Genomic DNA, 18,803 nt, shown 5'->3' with positions numbered 1-18,803 from the left:
TTAGGGCATGTTTCCAGACAGTGAAGTTTCAAACCTCAGAATAATTATCATTCTCCCTCTCCCCCGCAGACCTGGCTGCCCTGTTGACCCTGGCGCAGCGTCACATCCCCGGGGCGCGGCTGGTGGAGGACGTGGGCCGTGAGGCAGTCATCAACCTGCCCCAGAAGTCGGCAGAGGACAGCAGTCTGGCCATCTTCCTCACAGAGCTTGACAGGAGGCAGGCTGATCTGGGCATCACCAGCTACGGCCTGTCTGACACCACCCTGGAGGAGGTGAGGAAAAGGAGACACACATACACATATGCAGTACATTCGGAAAGTATTCAGACCCCTTGACTTTTTCCACATTTTGTTACATTACAGCCTTACTCTAAAATCGAGTAAATGTTTTTTTCCCGTTATTAATCTACACACAATACCCTATAATGACAAGCATAGACATCTTTAAAAAATGAAATCACATTTACATAAGTATTCAGACCCTTTACTCAGTACTTTGTTGAAGCACCTTTGGCAGTTATTACAGCCTTGAGTCTTCTTGGGTATGACGTTACAAGTTTGGCACACCTATATTTGGGGAGTTTCTTTAATTATTCTCTGTAGATCCTCTCAAGCTCTGTCAGGTTGGATGGGGAGCGTTGCTGCACTGGTATTTTCAGGTCTCTCCAGAGATGTTAGATCAGGTTCAAGTCCGGGCTTTGGCTGGGCCACTCAAGGACATTCAGAGACTTGTCCCGAAGCCTTTCCTACGTTGTCTTGGCTGTGTGCTTAGGGTCCTTGTCCTGTTGGAAGGTGAACATTCACCCCTGTCTGAGGTCCTGAGCGCTCTGGAACAGGTTTTCATCAAGGATCTCTCTGTACTTTCCTCCATTCATCTTCACTCGATCCTGACAGTCTCCCAGTCCCTGTCGCTGAAAAACATCACCCCAGCATGATGCTGCCAATGCCATTCGTTCAGGCCAAAGAGTTCAATCTTGATTTCATCAGACCAGAGAATCTTGTTTCTCATGGTTTGAGAGTCCTTTAGGTGCCTTTTACTGAGGAGGTGCTTCCGTATGGTCATTCTACCATAAAGACCTGATTGGTGGCATACTGCAGAGATGGTTGTCCTTCTGGAAGGTTCTCCCATCTCCACAGAAGAACTCTAGAGCTCTTGTCAGAGTGACCATTGTGTTCTTGGTCACCTCCCTGACCAAGGCACTCCTCCCCCGCTTGCTCAATTTGGCTGGGCGGCCAGCTCTAGGAAGAGCCTTGGTGGCTCAAAACTTCTTCCATTTAAGAGTGATGGAGGCCACTGTGTTCTTGGGGACCTTCAAAGCGGCAGACATTTTTTGGCACCTTCCCCAGATCTGTGCCTCGACACAATCCTGTCTTGGAGCTCTACGCTTGGCTTGTTTTTTGTCTTGGAGCTCTACGCTTGGCTTGTTTTTTGTCTTGGAGCTCTACGCTTGGCTTGTTTTTTGTCTTGGAGCTCTACATTTGGCTTGTTTTTTGTCTTGGAGCTCTACACTTGGCTTGTTTTTTGTCTTGGAGCTCTACACTTGGCTTGTTTTTTGTCTTGGAGCTCTACGCTTGGCTTGTTTTTTGTCTTGGAGCTCTACGCTTGGCTTGTTTTTTGTCTTGGAGCTCTACGCTTGGCTTGTTTTTTGTCTTGGAGCTCTACACTTGGCTTGTTTTTGCTCAGACCTGCACTGTCAACTGTGGGACCTTATATAGACAGGTGTTTGGGCCTTTCCAAATCCAATCAATTGATTTGAATACAGGTGGACTCCAATCAAGTTGTAGAAACATCTCAAGGATGATCAATTGAAACAGGATGCACCTGAGCTCAATTTCGAGTCTCATAGTGAAGGGTCTGTATACTTATGTAAATAAGGTATTTATGTTTTTAATTTTAATACATTTGCAAAAATGTATTATGTGAAGATTGCTGGGGAAAAATTTAATTTCATCCATTTTAGAATAAGGCTGTAACGGAATTAAAAAGTCAATACTTTCCGAATGCACTGTATACACACACACACACACACCACAAAAGGCACAGCTGGGGGGGGCCTGGACCGGAGCCCATGCTGGCCAAGAGGCCATGAGGTCAGCATGCTTGCTCGTCATGGGCTACTCTCTCTCTCACATTTTCACACACACACACACACACACACACACACACACACACACACACACACACACACACACACACACACACACACACACACACACACACACACACACACACACACACACACACACACACAGATAACACACACACACACACATTGGCATACACACAGTCTCTCTCACACACATTTAGGGCTTAAAGAGGCTTTGCTTCAGAAGTTGCTCTAAGCACTATATTACGTAGACACTAGCGTGTAACAGGCCAAAGTTACATGAAGCTCATCCTAAATATAGTCATGACTGCACTAAACTGACCTGTATTTACAAGCCGTCCATTGAACCTCTTGTGGACAGTTAAAACTCAGCTTTAACTAGATTAAGCAGGGTTTACCCGGAATAGTATATTTGCGGAGTTACTGTCACGGTAATGTGCTTAGGCTGCCAGCTTACCACGATTACCAGAAAAGATCCCATTTGATAAGTTAGAATCTGCTTGGAGCCAACCTACTATCTCTCCCCAGAGTTTTGCATTTTTGTGTTAGAGTTTTGAGTTCTCTATTAGTTATTATAAACTGTGAGCCCTGAATGATGATTGGCTGACAGCCGTGGTGTATCAGACTGTATACCATGGGTATGACAAAACATTTATTTTTACTCTAATTACATTGGTCACCAGTTTATAATACTAATAAGGCACCTCAAATCAAATGTATTTATATAGCCCTTCCTAGGGCTCAGGTCCTCCGAGAGAGAGAGAAAGAGAGAATTAGAGAGAGCATACTTAAATTCATACAGGACACCGGATAAGACAGGAGAGGTACTCCAGATATAACAAACTGACCCTACCCCCCCCGACACAAACTACTGCAGCATAAATACTGGAGGCTGAGACAGGAGGGGTCAGGAGACACTGTGGCCCCAACCTCTGGGTTTGTGGTATATGGACAAAAAACGTTGCGTCGTTCATAAGGACAGCCCTTAGCCGTAATATATTGGCTATATACCACACCCCCTCGGGCCTTATTGCTTAATTGAAACCTGACATTTATCTACTTGATTCTAACACACAAGGCAGAAGATGTTTAACAATGTCATCTGTTCCTGTAGATCTTTCTGAGAGTGGCTGAGGAGACAGGGGTGGACGTGGACCCAGAGGACAGCCCAGCACAAGCTGACACACCCCATGGGCAGGGTCAAGGACAGGGCTTGTCTGGAGAGCCATCTGAGGATCCAGGTAAACACAAGGGAAAACATAATCACACACACATAGAAACACGCCTGGAAACACAGTCTTCCTGTGTTATTTAACATGGTCTGTCCTCCTTTCTGACTTTCTTTGCACTGCTGCCAGGAAGAAAACGGCTTCGCAAGCAAGGTACCTACAGTACTGGGCCTTTAACTTCCTTTTTTCAGAAGCTCCGCTCTCTACCCCTAATCCTAACACTAACTGCAGCAGTTGGAATAAGAGTCGTTTGGCTCAATGAACAATGTGTTTCTTTCTCTCCACCATGCTTGGGCCTTTCCTGCACACAGAGCCCCAGGAGACAGACCTGCTGAGTGGGGATGGCCATGGCGGTGTCCCTCTGACCGGTTGGGGTTTGACGTGGCAGCAGCTCCGTGCTCTCTTCATCAAGAGGTGGCTGTATGCCCTCCGCAGTCGCAGGGGCTTCTTCGCTCAGGTGCAGACTCATAAACTTGACTCTATTCACAATCAGTTGTCCTTATCAAATAAAACGTCAGATATGAACTAAAATACAAGCATGTGATACAATGAAGAGAGACCAATGACAGGCTATTGTGACACCATGTCCTTGTGTTTCAGATCGTGCTGCCTGCTGTGTTTGTGTTGATCGCTCTCCTTTTCAGCCTCATCGTCCCTCCGTTCGGAAAGTACCCCTCGCTCCAGCTTCAGCCCTGGATGTACGGGGAACAGTACACCTTCTTCAGGTAAAGACCTACATCTATTGATTTCAAGTACAGATGTAGGATCTTAATGTGAGCCAGTTTTCTACTGCAGGAAAATAATCCTGCAGCAACAGGAAATGTGAATTATTATGTGGATTATAATTAATGGACATTTTTGTAGGGGTTAATACATTTTTCGTAAGTGAAAATCAAGTCTGAAAATGACAAACTACAGAAGCCTTTTTTTTCTTCTTTTTTAAAAAATTTGACCCCCTTTTCCCCCCAATTTCGTGGTATCCAATTACTATCTTGTTTCATCGCTACAACTCCCGTACGGGCTCGGTAGAGACGAAGGTTGAAAGCCATGCGTCCTTCGAAACACAACCCAACCAACCCACGCTGCTTCTTTACACAGCGCGCATCCAACCCGGAAGCCAGCCGCACCAATGTGTCGGAGGAAACACCGTGCACCTGGCTACCTGGTTAGCGTGCACTGCGACAAGGATATCCGTACCGACCAAACCCTCCTTAACCCGGACGACTAGGCCAATTGTGCATCGCCCCATGGACCTCCCGGTCGCGGCCGGCTGCGACAGAGCCTGGGCTCGAACTCAGAGTCTCTGGTGGCACAGCTAGCACTGCGATGCAGTGCCCTAGACCACTGCGCCACCCGGGAGGCCACAGAAGCCTTTTTTAACCTCAAATATACTACAAGTTTTAGTTCTCCTGCAACAAAGTGATCAGATTAAGATCTGTAGTCTTGAATGGCAATTATCAGATTAACATTCTCATAAATGTTTGGACTGGAGCTTCAAGGAGTCAGTTGTTCCCATGTTGCCAGATTCTGCTTTGTCTTTCTATTTTTCTTTGTTTGTATTGAACCTTATCTGTGGTGTCCTCTTTCCAGCAACGATGCCCCTGGGGATCCTGCCATTCAGAATCTGCTGGATGCTCTTCTGGACCGGCCTGGATTTGGAACCAAGTGCATGGAAAACAGCACGTAAGGCCTTCTCCTCGGTTTTCTCCTCTACTAAAGCAACACGTACTGTAGAAACACAACACTGTGTTACCTGGCTAGTCCAGCTGCAACCACAAAGGAAAGCGGACACCTACCTATGTGTTATCATTTTAAAGTGTAAACCACCATCTTCATTATTGGCATTACCAACAAGGTTTTTTCTGTTGTCTCAATGTATTCTCAGTTCGTTTGCGTGTACAGGTGTGTTTTTATGAGAGAGGGTTCATTCTATTATGGACCTGTCATTCACCAGGTTCCCCACATGACTTGTGACTTAGTGCTATTGACTTTTCCCAAGGACACTTCTGGAGGGACAGTGCATATTAGCACGAACGTAAGAGATTTAAGTTGGGCCTATGTTTCCTCAATTAGGTGTCGTGGTGTATTTTGCATGTTCACGCTAGGATGTGTCCCCTGCAGGGATCCTCAGTGTTTGCAGGAAGAGGAAGGCATTTTCATGAGGCCCCAGATTCTCTACTCCACCTGGCAGCTCTTCAACAGGGGCAACTGGACTGCAGACAAGCCATCTCCTGACTGTGAGTGCAGCTCTGAGGAGGTCCGCAGGATGCTACCAGACTGCCCTGAAGGAGCCGGAGGCATCCCCCCTCCACAGGTCAATACCTCATAATAACTACTTTTACTTTATTCTTCTTTATAGTTAAACATTGCATTATATATACTGTTACTTTGTTCTCAGTGGTTAAACATTGCATAAATAATGGTACTGTAACTAATCTCCTATGACAGACTTTCATTAAAATATGAGAATTTGTTCTCAATGACTTAGCTACCTGCCTAAATATATATCCAATACCTAAATGTCCACATACTGTTGTGTGTACTGGAACTTGTTTCTATGTTCCACAGGTCCAGAGATTGACAGGGGATATCCTGCAGAATATGACCGGTCGCAATATCTCGGACTACCTGGTCAAGACTTACCCTCAGATAATGAAGAAAAGGTCTCTTACACCACTCGCTTGATTATTATCTTTGTTGGAAAGTATTACTGTGATTAAATCTGTGTTTTTCCACCTTACAAATTCATTTCTTCTTACACTCTTACGGTTTCAGCCTAACTTCAGCCACTAAGAAGTGGATCAATGAATTCAGGTAAGTGGAGTGGGTGACTTACTCACCATGTAAAATCATAGACATCACTTGTCTACAGCCCTAATCTCGGTTAACCCAGAACTAAAATCTTGCATAATTTGGTCAGATGCTGTCCAAGAGAGATTACTAATAAATTACAGTCCATCTACTCTGATGTAAATGTGATGTCTGTTTCTGTTATAGATATGGGGGCTTCTCTCTGGGGGGCAGAGGTACTCAGGCTGTCCCACAGGCCTACCAAATGGAGGACTCAGTCATGTCTATACGGTCACGTTACAAAGTGGCACAGGTAGGAGTTGAAATCTTTTACACCCTCAACGTCAGGTTTCCTCTTAGTTTCTTTGTTGTCTTTATTTAATGTCTGGTTCTCTCTTTCTCACAGAATAGCTCATTGGATCAGCTCCTGGGTCGACTACCAGAGTTTCTAGGTGGACTGAATAGTCAGAACAATGTTAAGGTGAGAGGTCAAAGGATGAGTGTGTGTGAGCACCTGTGGGTGTGTGTATGCATGTGCATCTGTGTGTTTTGTTTCACCGTTACCTAAGCTCTACCTCACCCCTGCTAGGTGTGGTATAACAACAAGGGTTGGCACGCCATGGCATCGTTTGTCAATGTCATGAACAATGGCCTGCTCCGTGCCAGCCTGCCCCCAGGGCCAGAGCGAATGAAGTATGGCATAACCGCCTACAACCACCCTCTCAACCTCACCAAGGAACAGCTCACTGAAATTGCCATGTAAGCTCTGTCTCTCTAGTTTCCTATTCAATTCACACCAATAAGTCTCCTTGTTGATTAAGCCTAAGCTTAGTGTGTCGGAGTGAATCAAATCCCTATTTTTGGAATTGCTTGTTGTAAGCACTATTAGACAATAATTGTACTGTACAAAGCAGGTTGAGTACTGTTAGTATGAAAATGTGATAGGTAGGAAAACATGATACCACACTGGCCTTAAAAGTGACTAATCATTTCTGTCAACAAAATACAGAATAAATTGTGCTTACCATACTCATTGCCTCTCTGTTTTCAGGATGACCACCTCAGTAGATGTTCTGGTGTCCATCTGTGTGATCTTCTCCATGTCCTTTGTGCCGGCCAGCTTTGTGCTGTTTCTCATCGAGGAGAGGGTCAGCAAAGCCAAGCACCTTCAGTTTGTCAGCGGAGTCCGGCCCATTCTCTACTGGCTGGCTAACTTCACCTGGGACATGGTTAGTCTCCTACCATCCTGATAGGCTTAACTGATACCTGTTTTGTTAGCACTAATATAAAATGTACACTCAAGAGCCTTATTCACTAGTTACCTTGAGTTTTGGCTCAAATATAAACTTTATATCAAATCATATCAAATACAATTTTATTGGTTGTGTACACATTTTGCAGATGTTATCGCAGGTGTAGCCAAATGCTTGTGTTTCTAGCTCCAACAGTGCACTAATACCTAACCATAGAAAACAATACATGCAAGATGAGTAACTTATGACTGATGAAAAAGAGGCATAAGGGGAATGAATGTAGGCATGTATTGTCTATGTTTCAGAAGCCTGATAATGTCAAATCAAATTTTATTTGTCACATACACATGGTTAGCAGATGTTAGTGCGAGTGTAGCGAAATGCTTGTGCTTCTAGTTCTGACAATGCAGTAATAACCAACAAGTAATCTAGCTAACAATTCCAAAACTACTACCTTATAGATACAAGTGTAAGGGGATAAAGAATATGTACATAAAGATATATGAATGAGTGATGGTACAGAGCGGCATAGGCATGGTATTGAGTGCAGTATATACATATGAGATGAGTATGTAAACAAAGTGGCATAGTTAAAGTGGCTAGTGATACATGTATTACATAAGGATGCAGCAGATGATATAGAGTACAGTGTATACATATGAGATGAATAATGTAGGGTATGTAAACATTATATTAGGTAGCATTGTTAAAAGTGGCTAGTGATATATTTTACATCATTTCCCATCAATTCCCATTATTAAAGTGGCTGGAGTCGAGTCAGTTTGTTGGCAGCAGCCACTCAATGTTAGTGGTGGCTGTTTAACAGTCTGATGGCCTTGAGATAGAAGCTGTTTTTCAGTCTCTCGGTCCCAGCTTTGATGCACCTGTACTGACCTCGCTTTCTGGATGATAGCGGGGTGAACAGGCAGTGGCTCGGGTGGTTGTTGTTCTTGATGATCTTTATGGCCTTCTTGTAACATCGGGTGGTGTAGGTGTCCTGGAGGGTAGGTAGTTTGCCTCCGGTGATGCGTTGTGCAGACCTCACTACCCTCTGGAGAGCCTTACGGTTGTGGGCTGAGCAGTTGCCATACCAGGCAGTGATACAGCCCGACAGGATGCTCTCGATTGTGCATCTGTAGAAGTTTGTGAGTGCTTTTGGTGACAAGCCGAATTTCTTCAGCCTCCTGAGGTTGAAGAGGCGCTGCTGCGCCTTCTTCACGATGCTGTCTGTGTGGGTGGACCAATTCAGTTTGTCTGTGATGTGTACGCCGAGGAACTTAAAACTTACTACCCTCTCCACTACTGTTCCATCGTTGTGAATAGGGGGGTGCTCCCTCTGCTGTTTCCTGAAGTCCACAATCATCTCCTTAGTTTTGTTGACGTTGAGTGTGAGGTTATTTTCCTGACACCACACTCCGAGGGCCCTCACCTCCTCCCTGTAGGCCGTCTCGTTGTTGTTGGTAATCAGGCCTACTACTGTTGTGTCGTCCGCAAACTTGACGATGGAGTTGGAGGCGTGCGTGGCCACGCAGTCGTGGGTGAACAGGGAGTACAGGAGAGGGCTCAGAACGCACCCTTGTGGGGGGGCCCCAGTGTTGAGGATCAGCGGGGTGGAGATGTTGTTGCCTACCCTCACCACCTGGAGGTGGCCCGTCAGGAAGTCCAGTACCCAGTTGCACAGGGCGTGGTCGAGACAGTAATGTTGACAGTAAAACGTCTCCTTTCAAACCTTGTGCCTCCTATCATTCAGTGGCATGTACTGTAACTCCAGGGCACAATTTAAAAAAAAGTTATCGATCTGGATTTCGCCTATCGGATTAGATTAAATGCATAGAAATAGAATGGCCGAATCATTGACTTTACTTGTTCTATTCATTATATTTCTATGCATTTAACCATATCCGATATGTGAAATCCTTGATGGATAACTTTTGAAAAACTGGACCCAGGGGATAAGTCTCATCTCTATTGAATTGTACTTAACTGGCCTTATACTTTCTTCTAGCTGAACTATACAGTCCCGGCCACTATGGTGGTGCTCATCTTCATTTGCTTCCAGCAACAGTCCTATGTGTCTGAAACCAACCTCCCTGCTCTGGTCCTGTTGCTCTTGCTTTATGGGTAAGGGCCATGGATACGGGTGGCTTTGTTATCATTGCACTCATAACTAATGATGTTGTATGTGCACTTTATTACATCAAAATGATCTTTTCAAACATCACTACAACAGTATGTTTGCTTGAGTGGTCATATCGTTGTTTATTTTATTTCAATAGCTGAGGTCTCCTTTAAAGAATGTCACAGAGTTGTTCTTAGCAAAGTTCATGGTGCATTGCGAAACAAATTCCTTCTTACTGATTAGAATTTCTCTATCCTCCATTTCAGTTGGTCTATCACTCCTCTCATGTATCCAGCCTCCTTCCTGTTCAGTGTCCCCAGCACTGCTTATGTTGTCCTCACCTCAATCAACCTCTTCATCGGCATCAACGGCAGCATAGCCACCTTTGTCTTGGAGCTGTTCGTAGATCAGGTGGGTCATGCACTTGACTATGATATTATATCAGGGCTACTGATTAGTCTCAGGGCTCTGCTGATATTTAGATTTTACAACCAACACTAGGTCAGCTGAGGGTGTCTGGTTACATGGTACAACAGTGTACTACTTTAAATGTTGTTTTTTCAAATTGCTTGCACCACTACAATTGCAAAATGTTTGCCAGTGTTACTAGAAGCAAACATGGCTGCAGATTAACAAATCCGATTTGAATGTTATTTTACTATGGTATTCAGACATTAACTCGTCTGTCTGCTTTTCAGCACTTGAACGATATCAACAAGATCCTAAAGAAAGTCTTCCTGATCTTCCCCCACTTCTGTCTGGGTCGAGGCCTCATCGACATGGCTAAGAACCAGGCTATGTTGGATGCTTTCCAGAGACTGGGTATAATATTTTTTTATTTTATTGTGACCAACTTTTTATGTAGTTTAGTATTTTTTCCCAGAGGGAGGGGCTACAGGTACAAAAAACAGTCTGCATTCTCCATTTCATCGTAAAATGTTTCCTTGGTGTTAAATAGTCTGAACAATCTTAAAATGTATAAATTGATGGTTTGGATTAAGGGATGCCAAGGTCATATTTTTCCATATTCTGTTCCAGTTACAGGGTTGTTCAGATTCAATTAGATCTGTGGACCATACTTTTTTAATGGCTGTCTCATAATATGAGCGTTCCAAAAGTAGTTTATATATTATAGAGATCAGCCTTTCAGAATAATTTATTTCTAAGTCACATCATTTGATGGTTCAGTAGTTGGGTTTTCCAAGGGACTCCATAGGCCATCATAGCTGGAAATACCATTTAAAGTTTGGTACGGATAGTTCTCCTACGTCCTTCCCTTTTTCCAAGATTGTTTAACCTCTAGCGTCGAGCAATCCCGTATCCGGGAGCGTAATCATAGCCTCAAGCTCATTACCATAACGCAACGTTAACTATTCATGAAAATCGCAAATTAAATGAAATAAATATATTGGCTCACAAGCTTAGCCTTTTGTTAACAACACTGTCATCTCAGATTTTCAAAAAATGCTTTTCAACCATAGCTACACAAGCATTTGTGTAAGAGTATTGATAGCTAGCATAGCCTAGCATTCAGCTAGCTAAGCCTAGCATTCAGCAGGCAACATTTTCACAAAAACAAGAAAAGCATTCAAATAAAATCATTTACCTTTGAAGAACTTTGGATGTTTTCAATGAGGAGACTCTCAGTTATATAGCAAATGTTCAGTTTTTCCAAAAAGATTACTTGTGTAGGAGAAATCGCTCCGTTTTGTTCATCACGTTTGGCTAAGAAAGAAGTCCGAAAATGCAGTCTCTACAACGCCAAACTTTTTACCAAATTAACTCCATAATATCGACAGAAACATGGCAAACGTTGTTTAGAATCAATCCTCAAGGTGTTTTTCACATATCTATTCGATGATAAATCATTCGTGGCAGCTGTGTTTCTCCTCGAAGCAAACTAAAAATACACGCAGCTGGAGATTACGCAACAATTGCAAAGGAGGACACCAAGCGGCCACCTGGTAGATGTAGTCTCTTAAGGTCAATCTTCCAATGATTTGCCTACAAATACGTCACAATGCTGTCGACACCTTGGGGAAACGACAGAAAGTTTAAGCTCATTCGTGACCCATACACAGCCATATAAGGAGACATTGGAACACAGCACATTCAAAAATCTGGGGTACTTCCTGTATGAAATTTCATCTTGGTTTCGCCTGTAGCATTAGTTCTGTGGCACTCACAGACAATATATTTGCAGTTTTGGAAACGTCAGAGTGTTTTCTTTCCAAAGCTTTCATTTATATGCATAGTCGCATCTTTTCGTGACAAAATATCTTGTTTAAAACGGGAATGTTTTTTTATCCATAAATTAAAAGAGCACCCCCTATATCCAAGAAGTTAACCTGTTATGGCTGGAATACCGATACCTGGATCGATATGACAACTACCAGTGAAAATAGAGGGCGCCAAATCTAATAATTACAATTCCTAAAACATACATGTGTTTTATATAATTTAAAATCTATTTTCGTTGTTAATCCCACCAAAGTGTCCGATTTCAAATAGGCTTTTCAGCGAAAGCACTACAAACGATTGTTAGGTCTCCACCAAACCACAATAAGCACAGCCATTTTCCAGCAAAATATAACCTTCACAAAAACCAGAAATAAAGATAAAATGAATCACTAACCTTGAATTATCTTCATCAGATGACACTCATAGGACTTCATGTTCCACAATACATGCATGTTTTGTTTGATAAAGTTCATATTTATATAAAAATAATCTGAGTTTACAATGGTGCGTTAGATTCACCAGTTCCAAAAACATCAAGTGATTTTGCATAGCCACATCATTCAACAGAAATACTCATCATAAATATAGATGATAATATGGAATACACATGGAATTGTAGATAAACCTCTCCTTAATGCAACCGCTGTGTCAGATTTTTAAAAAACTTTACAGAAAAAGAAATGCATGCAATAATATAATAATAATAATAATATATGCCATTTAGCAGACGCTTTTATCCAAAGCGGCTTACATTCTACGTATGGGTGGTCCCGGGAATCGAACCCACTACCCTGGCGTTACAAGCGCCATGCTCTACCAACTGAGCTATGCAATAATTGGAGACGGAGCTCAATTTAAAAACACCACAGCCACAAAGATGGCTTCAACATAAACAAGAAATGACATGATAAATATTCCCTTACCTTTGATGAGCTATATCAGAAAGCACTCCAGGAAACCCAGGTCCACAATAAATGTTTGTTTTGTTCGAAAATTTATATCCAAATACCTTATTTTGTTAGAGCGTTTGGTATACATATCCAAACGCTAATTCTGGTCAGTGTTTATATCGGACAAAAACTTGAATCACTTGAAAAAGTGATTTTACCGGTCGAAGAAACATTTCAAACAAAGTACAGAATCAATCATTAGGATGTTTTTAATATATAGCTTCAATAAAGTTCCAACTGGAGTATTCCTTCTAGTCTTTGTGAGCCATGGAACACAAGTGGGTACCATGAGGAAAAAGCACAATCACAAAATGGCTGCTTGATGGACAGTTGATATATTCTGCTCTCATTCACTCCCACAACAACATAGAAGCATCATTATAATTTCTATTGATGGTTGACATCTAGTGGAACCCCTAGGCAGTGCAACATCATTCATATCTCAAGGGGATTTCATTGGGGACTCTGGTGAATACATACAAGCTCAGATTTCTGACTTCCTGTTTTGATTTCAACTCAGGATTTTGCCTGCCAATATGAGTTCTGTTATACTCACAGACATCATTCAAACAGTTTTAGAAACTTCAACTACTAATAATAATATGCAAATATTAGCAACTATGACTGAGGAGCAGGCCGTTTGATATGGACACCTTTTCATCCAAACTACTCAATACTGCCCCTGCAGCCATAAAAAGTTAACTTGCCATATACAGTGCCTTCGGAAAGTATTCAGACCCCTTGACTTTTTCCACATTTTGTCACAGTATCAATCAAATTCGTCAGCTGATGTCACAAAGTGCTGTACAGAAACCCAGCCTAAAACCCCAAACAGCAAGCAATGCAGGTGTAGAAGCACGGTGGCTAGGAAAAACTCCCTAGAAAGGCCAAAACCAAGGAAGAAACCTAGAGAGGAACCAGGCTATGAGGGGTGGCCAGTCCTCTTCTGGCTGTGCCGGGTGGAGATTATAACAGAACATGGCCAAGATGTTCATAGATGACCAGCAGGGTCAAATAATAATAATCACAGTGGTTGTCGAGGGTGCAACAGGTCAGCACCTCAGGAGTAAATGTCAGTTGGCTTTTCATAGCCAATAATTCAGAGTATCTCGACCGCTCCTGCTGTCTCTAGAGAGTTGAAAACAGCAGGTCTGAGACAGGTAGCACACACGGTGAACAGGTTAGGGTTCCGTAGCCTCAGGCAGAGCAGTTGAAACTGGAGCAGCACCACGGCACATCCTTATTCTAAAATTGATTAAATAAAAAAATACCCCATAATGACAAAGCGAAAAAAGGTTTTTAGAAATGTTTGCAAATGTATTAAAAATTTTAAAAACAGATGCCTTATTTACATAAGTATTCAGACCCTTTGCTATGAGTCTCGAAATTAAGCTCAGGTGCATCGTTTTTCCATTGATCATCCTTGAGATGTTTCAACAACTTAATTGGAGTCCACCTGTGGTAAATTCAATTGCTTGGACATGATTTGGAAAGGCACACACATGTCTATATAAGGTACCACGGTTGACAGTCCATGTCAGAGCAAAAACGAAGCCATGAGATCGAAGGAATTGTCCATAGAGCTCCAAGGCAACATTCTGTTGAGGCACAGATCTGGGGAAGTGTACCAAAAAATGTCTGCAGCATTGAATATCCCCTAGAACACAGTGGCCTCCATTCTTCAATGGAAGAAGTTTGGAACCACCAAGACTCTTCTTGGAGCTAGCCACCAGGCCAAACTGAGCAATCAGGGGAGAAGGGCTTTGGTCAGGGAGGTGACCAAAAACCTGATTGTCATTCTGACAGAGCTCTTGAGTTCCTCTGTGGAGATGGTATAACCTTTCAGAATGACAACCATCTCTGCAGCACTCCACCAATCAGGTCTTTATAGTAGAGTGGCCAGACAGAAGCCAACTCCTAAAGACTTGAGAAAGAAGATTCTCTGGTCTGATGAAACCAAGATTGAACTCTTTGCCCAGAATGTCAAATGTCAAGTCTGGAGGAAACCTGGCACCATCATTACGGTGAAGCATGGTGGTGGCAGCATCATGCTGTGGGGATATTTTTCAGTGAACAGGACTGGGAGACTAGTAAGGATCGAGGCAAAGATGAACAGAGCAAAGTACAGAGAAATCCTAGATGAAAACCTGCTCAGGACCTCAGACTGGGGCGAAGGTTCACCTTCCAACAGGACAACGACCCTAAGCACACAGCCAAGACAACGCAGGAGTGGCTTCTGGAGAAGTCCTTGAGTGGCCCAGCCAGAGCCCTGACTTGAACCCGATCTAACATCTCTGGAGAGACCTGAAAATAGCTGTGCAGCAACGCTCCCCATCCAACCTGACAGAGCTTGAGGATCTGCAGAGAAGAATTGGAGAAACTCCCCCAAGTATAAAAACCTGTACTAAAAACCTGTTTTTGCTTTGTCATTATGGGATATTTTGTATAGATTGATGAGAAAAAAATATATATTTAATTAATTTTAGAATAAGGCTGTAACCTAACAAAATGTGGAAAAAGTCAAGGGGTCTGAATACTTTCTGAAGGCACTATAAATGTTGAAACCGCACTATGAATTTTATCCAAATAACTAGAATGGGGAGCCATGGGAAGCATTGAACAACAGAAATTCAGCCGTGGCAATATATTCATTTTGACAATAGATATTCTGCCCGTTAAAGCAACTGGGATATTATTCTATCTACTGAAGTTGAATTGAATTGAGCGTTCTGTTAAAGTTTTTGGCAATGGTTGTATCTAAAGAAGGAAATGCATTACCAGTCAAAAGTTCGGACACAACTACTCATTCAAGGGTTTTTCTATTTTTATTTATATATACTCATAAATATTTTAAATGGGAAACAATTGGGATTTCATAATTAGAGATGGAGTCCTCCATCGGGGTCTTGAGATTCAGTAGGGCTGATTTTAGTTAAATTCAGCTTTTTTAAAGTTATAAAATAATCTATAATCTTCTATGTGTTTGGGAGTGATTGAGATACATTGTCTAGATCAGTAGTTCCCAAACATTTTATAGTCCCGTACCCCTTAAAACATTCAACCTCCAGCTGCGTACCCCCTCTAGCACCAGGGTCAGCGCACTCTCAAATGTTGTTTTTTGCCATCATTGTAAGCCTACCACACACACACTATACGATACCTTTATTAAACATAAGAATAAGTGTGAGGTTTTTGTCACAACCCGGCTCATGGGAAGTGACAAAGAGCTCTTATAGGACCAGGGAACAAATAATAATATAATAATAATCAATCATTTTGCTCTTTATTTAACCATCTTACATATAAAACCTTATTTGTTCATTGAAAATTGTGAATAACTCCCCACAGGTTAATGAGAAGGGTGTGCTTGAAAGGATGCACATAACTCTGCAATGTTGGGTTGTATTGGAGAGAGTCTGTCTTAAATAATTTGTTGCAAAGGTGTCTTAACAGCGCAGCCCAATCCAGAAAGTTTGCAGTGGCTTCTGATTAAATTCAGTTTTCACAGAACCACTTGTTGCCATTTCGACGAGGCTCTCTTGTTCAGATATCAGTAAGTGGACTGGAGGTAGGGCATGAAAGGGATAACGAATCCAGTTGTTTGTCATCTGTTTCGGGAAAGTACCTGAGTAATTGCGCACCCAACTCACTCAGGTGCTTCGCTATATCACATTTGACATTGTCCGTAAGCTTGAGTTCATTTGCACACAAAAAAATCCAACAATGATGGAAGTACCTGTGTGTTGTCCTTGTTAATGCAGACAGAAAAAAGCCTCAATTTTGACCCGCACATTGAATATAATTGCAGAGAGTCCCTGTAATCCTAGATTCAGATCATTCAGGCAAGAAAAAACATCCCCAGATAGGCCAGTCATGTGAGAAACTCGTCATCATGCAAGCGGTCAGACAAGTGAAATTTATGGTCAGTAAAGAACTTTAAGCTCATCTCTCAATTCAAAAACACGTGGCAATATTTTGACCCTTGATAACCAGCGTATTCTGTATGTGTAAAAGCTTTACATGGTCGTTGCCCATATCATTGCATTGTATAGAAAATACACAAGTTCAGGGGCCTTGCTTTAACAAAGTTAACCATTTTCACTGTTGTCCAAAACGTCTTTCAAGCTGTCAGGCATTCCCTTGGCAGCAAGAACCTCTCGGTGGATGCTGCAGTGTACCCAAGTGGCATCAGGAGCAACTGCTTGCACGCGCATTACCACTCCACTATGTCTCCCTGTCATGGTTTGTCAGAGTTTACTAGGAGTGGTGGGTTGGAGTCAGGCGCAGATAGCAGAGGGTTCGGTAAATCGTCATTTATTCTCCGGCACAAAACGGTCACACCAAAATACAGGGCGCATAAAACATACCAGCCCAAACACAGGACCAAACAGTCCGGCGAAAACAAACCCGAAAACACATCCACAACCAACAGAGTAACAATCCCGCACAAACCTAGGCGGACCTAACAGGCTTAAATAGACATAAAACAAGAAATGAAACCGGGAACAGGTGCAATCAATAAGACAAAAGGGATCGGTGGCGGCTAGTAGACCGGCGACGACGACCGCCGAGCGCCGCCCGAACAGGAAGAGGGGCCACCTTCGGTGGGAGGCGTGACAGTACCCCCGCAGCGTGCCGCCGCCGGCCTCGAGGGCGACGTGGGGGACGAGGTGCAGGGCGATCCGGGTGGAGGCGGTGGATGTCCCTCAGTAACAAAGGGTCCAAAATGTCCCCCACCGGTACCCAGCACCTCTCCTCTGGACCGTACCCCTACCAGTCCACGAGGTACTGTAGGCCCCTAGAGAATCGCACGTACTATGTACGCCGGGGACCCCTCGATGTCCAGAGGGGGCAGATGGACCTCCGGCACCTCACCATCCTGCAGGGGACCAGCCACCACCGGCCTGAGGAGAGACACATGAAACGAGGGGTTAATGCGATAGTAAGGAGGAAGCTGTAACCTATAACACACCTCGTTTATCCTCCTCAGGACTTAAATGGCCCCACACATTGCGGCACCAGCTTCCGGTAGGGCAGGCGGAGAGGCAGGTTTCGGTTCGAGAGCCAGGGGACCGGTCCTAGGGCAAGGTCCTAGGGCTCAGATCCTGCGAGAGAGGGAAAGAAAGAGAATTAGAGAGAGCATACTTAAATTCACACAGGACACCGGATAAGACAGGAGAAGTACTCCAGATATAACAAACTGACCCTAGCCCCCCGACAAAAACTACTGCAGCATAAATGCTGGAGGCTGAGACAGGAGGGGTCAGGAGACACTGTGGCCCCATCCGATGATACCCCCGGACAGGGCCAAACAGGAAGAATATAACCCCACCCACTTTGCCAAAGCACAGCCCCCACACCACTAGAGGGATATCTTCAACCACCAACTTACCATCCTGAGACAAGGCCGAGTATAGCCCACAAAGATCTCCGCCACGGCACAACCCAAGGGGGGCGCCAACCCAGACAGGAAGATCACATCAGTGACTCAACCCACCCAAGCGACGCACCCCTCCCAGGGACGGCATGAAAGAGCACCAGTAAGCCAGTGACTCAGCCCCTGTAATAGGGTTAGAGGCAGAGAATCCCAGTGGAAAGAGGGGAACCGGCCAGGCAAAGACAGCAAGGGCGGTTCGTTGCTCCAGTGCCTTTCCGTTCACCTTCACACTCCTGGGCCAGACTACACTCAATAATATGACCCACTGAAGAGATGAGTCTTCAGTAAAGACTTAAAGGTTGAGACCGAGTTTGCGTCTCTCACATGGGTAGGCAGACCGTTCCATAACAATGGAGCTCTATAAGAGAAAGCCCTGCCTACAGCTGTTTGCTTAGAAATTCTAGGGACAATTAGGAGGCCTGCGTCTTGTGACCGTTGCGTACGTGTAGGTATGTACGGTAGGACCAAATCAGAGAGATAGGTAGGAGCAAGCCCATGTATTGCTTTTGAAGGTTTAACACTTTTTTGGTTCTCAACCTTTAAGTCTTTACTGAAGACTCATCTCTTCAGTGGGTCATATTATTGAGTGTAGTCTGGCCCAGGAGTGTGAAGGTCTGGCCCAGGAGTGTGAAGGTTGCGCAACCAGGGCTGGCAAAACCTTGGATCATTGCTATTAT

The 18,803-nt window shown here is 43.7% G+C and overlaps 1 protein-coding gene across 2 annotated transcripts in view; it reads left to right on the top strand.

Moving 5' to 3' along the window:
- The window catches only part of abca7 (ATP-binding cassette, sub-family A (ABC1), member 7), a 57,757-nt gene that overhangs the window by 30,778 nt on the left and 8,176 nt on the right, over positions 1–18,803 (top strand). Inside the window, exons 25-40 of one of the 2 annotated variants that reach the window (XM_035798954.2) lie at positions 70–272; positions 3,222–3,348; positions 3,466–3,489; positions 3,648–3,793; positions 3,937–4,061; positions 4,927–5,019; positions 5,458–5,650; positions 5,905–5,999; positions 6,112–6,150; positions 6,334–6,439; positions 6,533–6,607; positions 6,716–6,885; positions 7,178–7,355; positions 9,385–9,500; positions 9,765–9,909; positions 10,197–10,320. In XM_035798954.2, the coding sequence (XP_035654847.1) occupies positions 70–272; positions 3,222–3,348; positions 3,466–3,489; positions 3,648–3,793; positions 3,937–4,061; positions 4,927–5,019; positions 5,458–5,650; positions 5,905–5,999; positions 6,112–6,150; positions 6,334–6,439; positions 6,533–6,607; positions 6,716–6,885; positions 7,178–7,355; positions 9,385–9,500; positions 9,765–9,909; positions 10,197–10,320 (1,959 nt within the window). The remainder of the gene's footprint in view (positions 1–69; positions 273–3,221; positions 3,349–3,465; positions 3,490–3,647; positions 3,794–3,936; positions 4,062–4,926; positions 5,020–5,457; positions 5,651–5,904; positions 6,000–6,111; positions 6,151–6,333; positions 6,440–6,532; positions 6,608–6,715; positions 6,886–7,177; positions 7,356–9,384; positions 9,501–9,764; positions 9,910–10,196; positions 10,321–18,803) is intronic. The other variant, XM_035798955.2, reaches the window with a different exon arrangement.

The sequence above is a fragment of the Oncorhynchus keta genome, chromosome 22, assembly GCF_023373465.1.
Source record: "Oncorhynchus keta strain PuntledgeMale-10-30-2019 chromosome 22, Oket_V2, whole genome shotgun sequence".
Taxonomy (NCBI): Eukaryota; Metazoa; Chordata; class Actinopteri; order Salmoniformes; family Salmonidae; genus Oncorhynchus; species Oncorhynchus keta.
The sequence above is the reverse complement of the archived record's forward strand: the minus strand, read 5'-3'. Positions and strand labels throughout refer to the sequence as shown.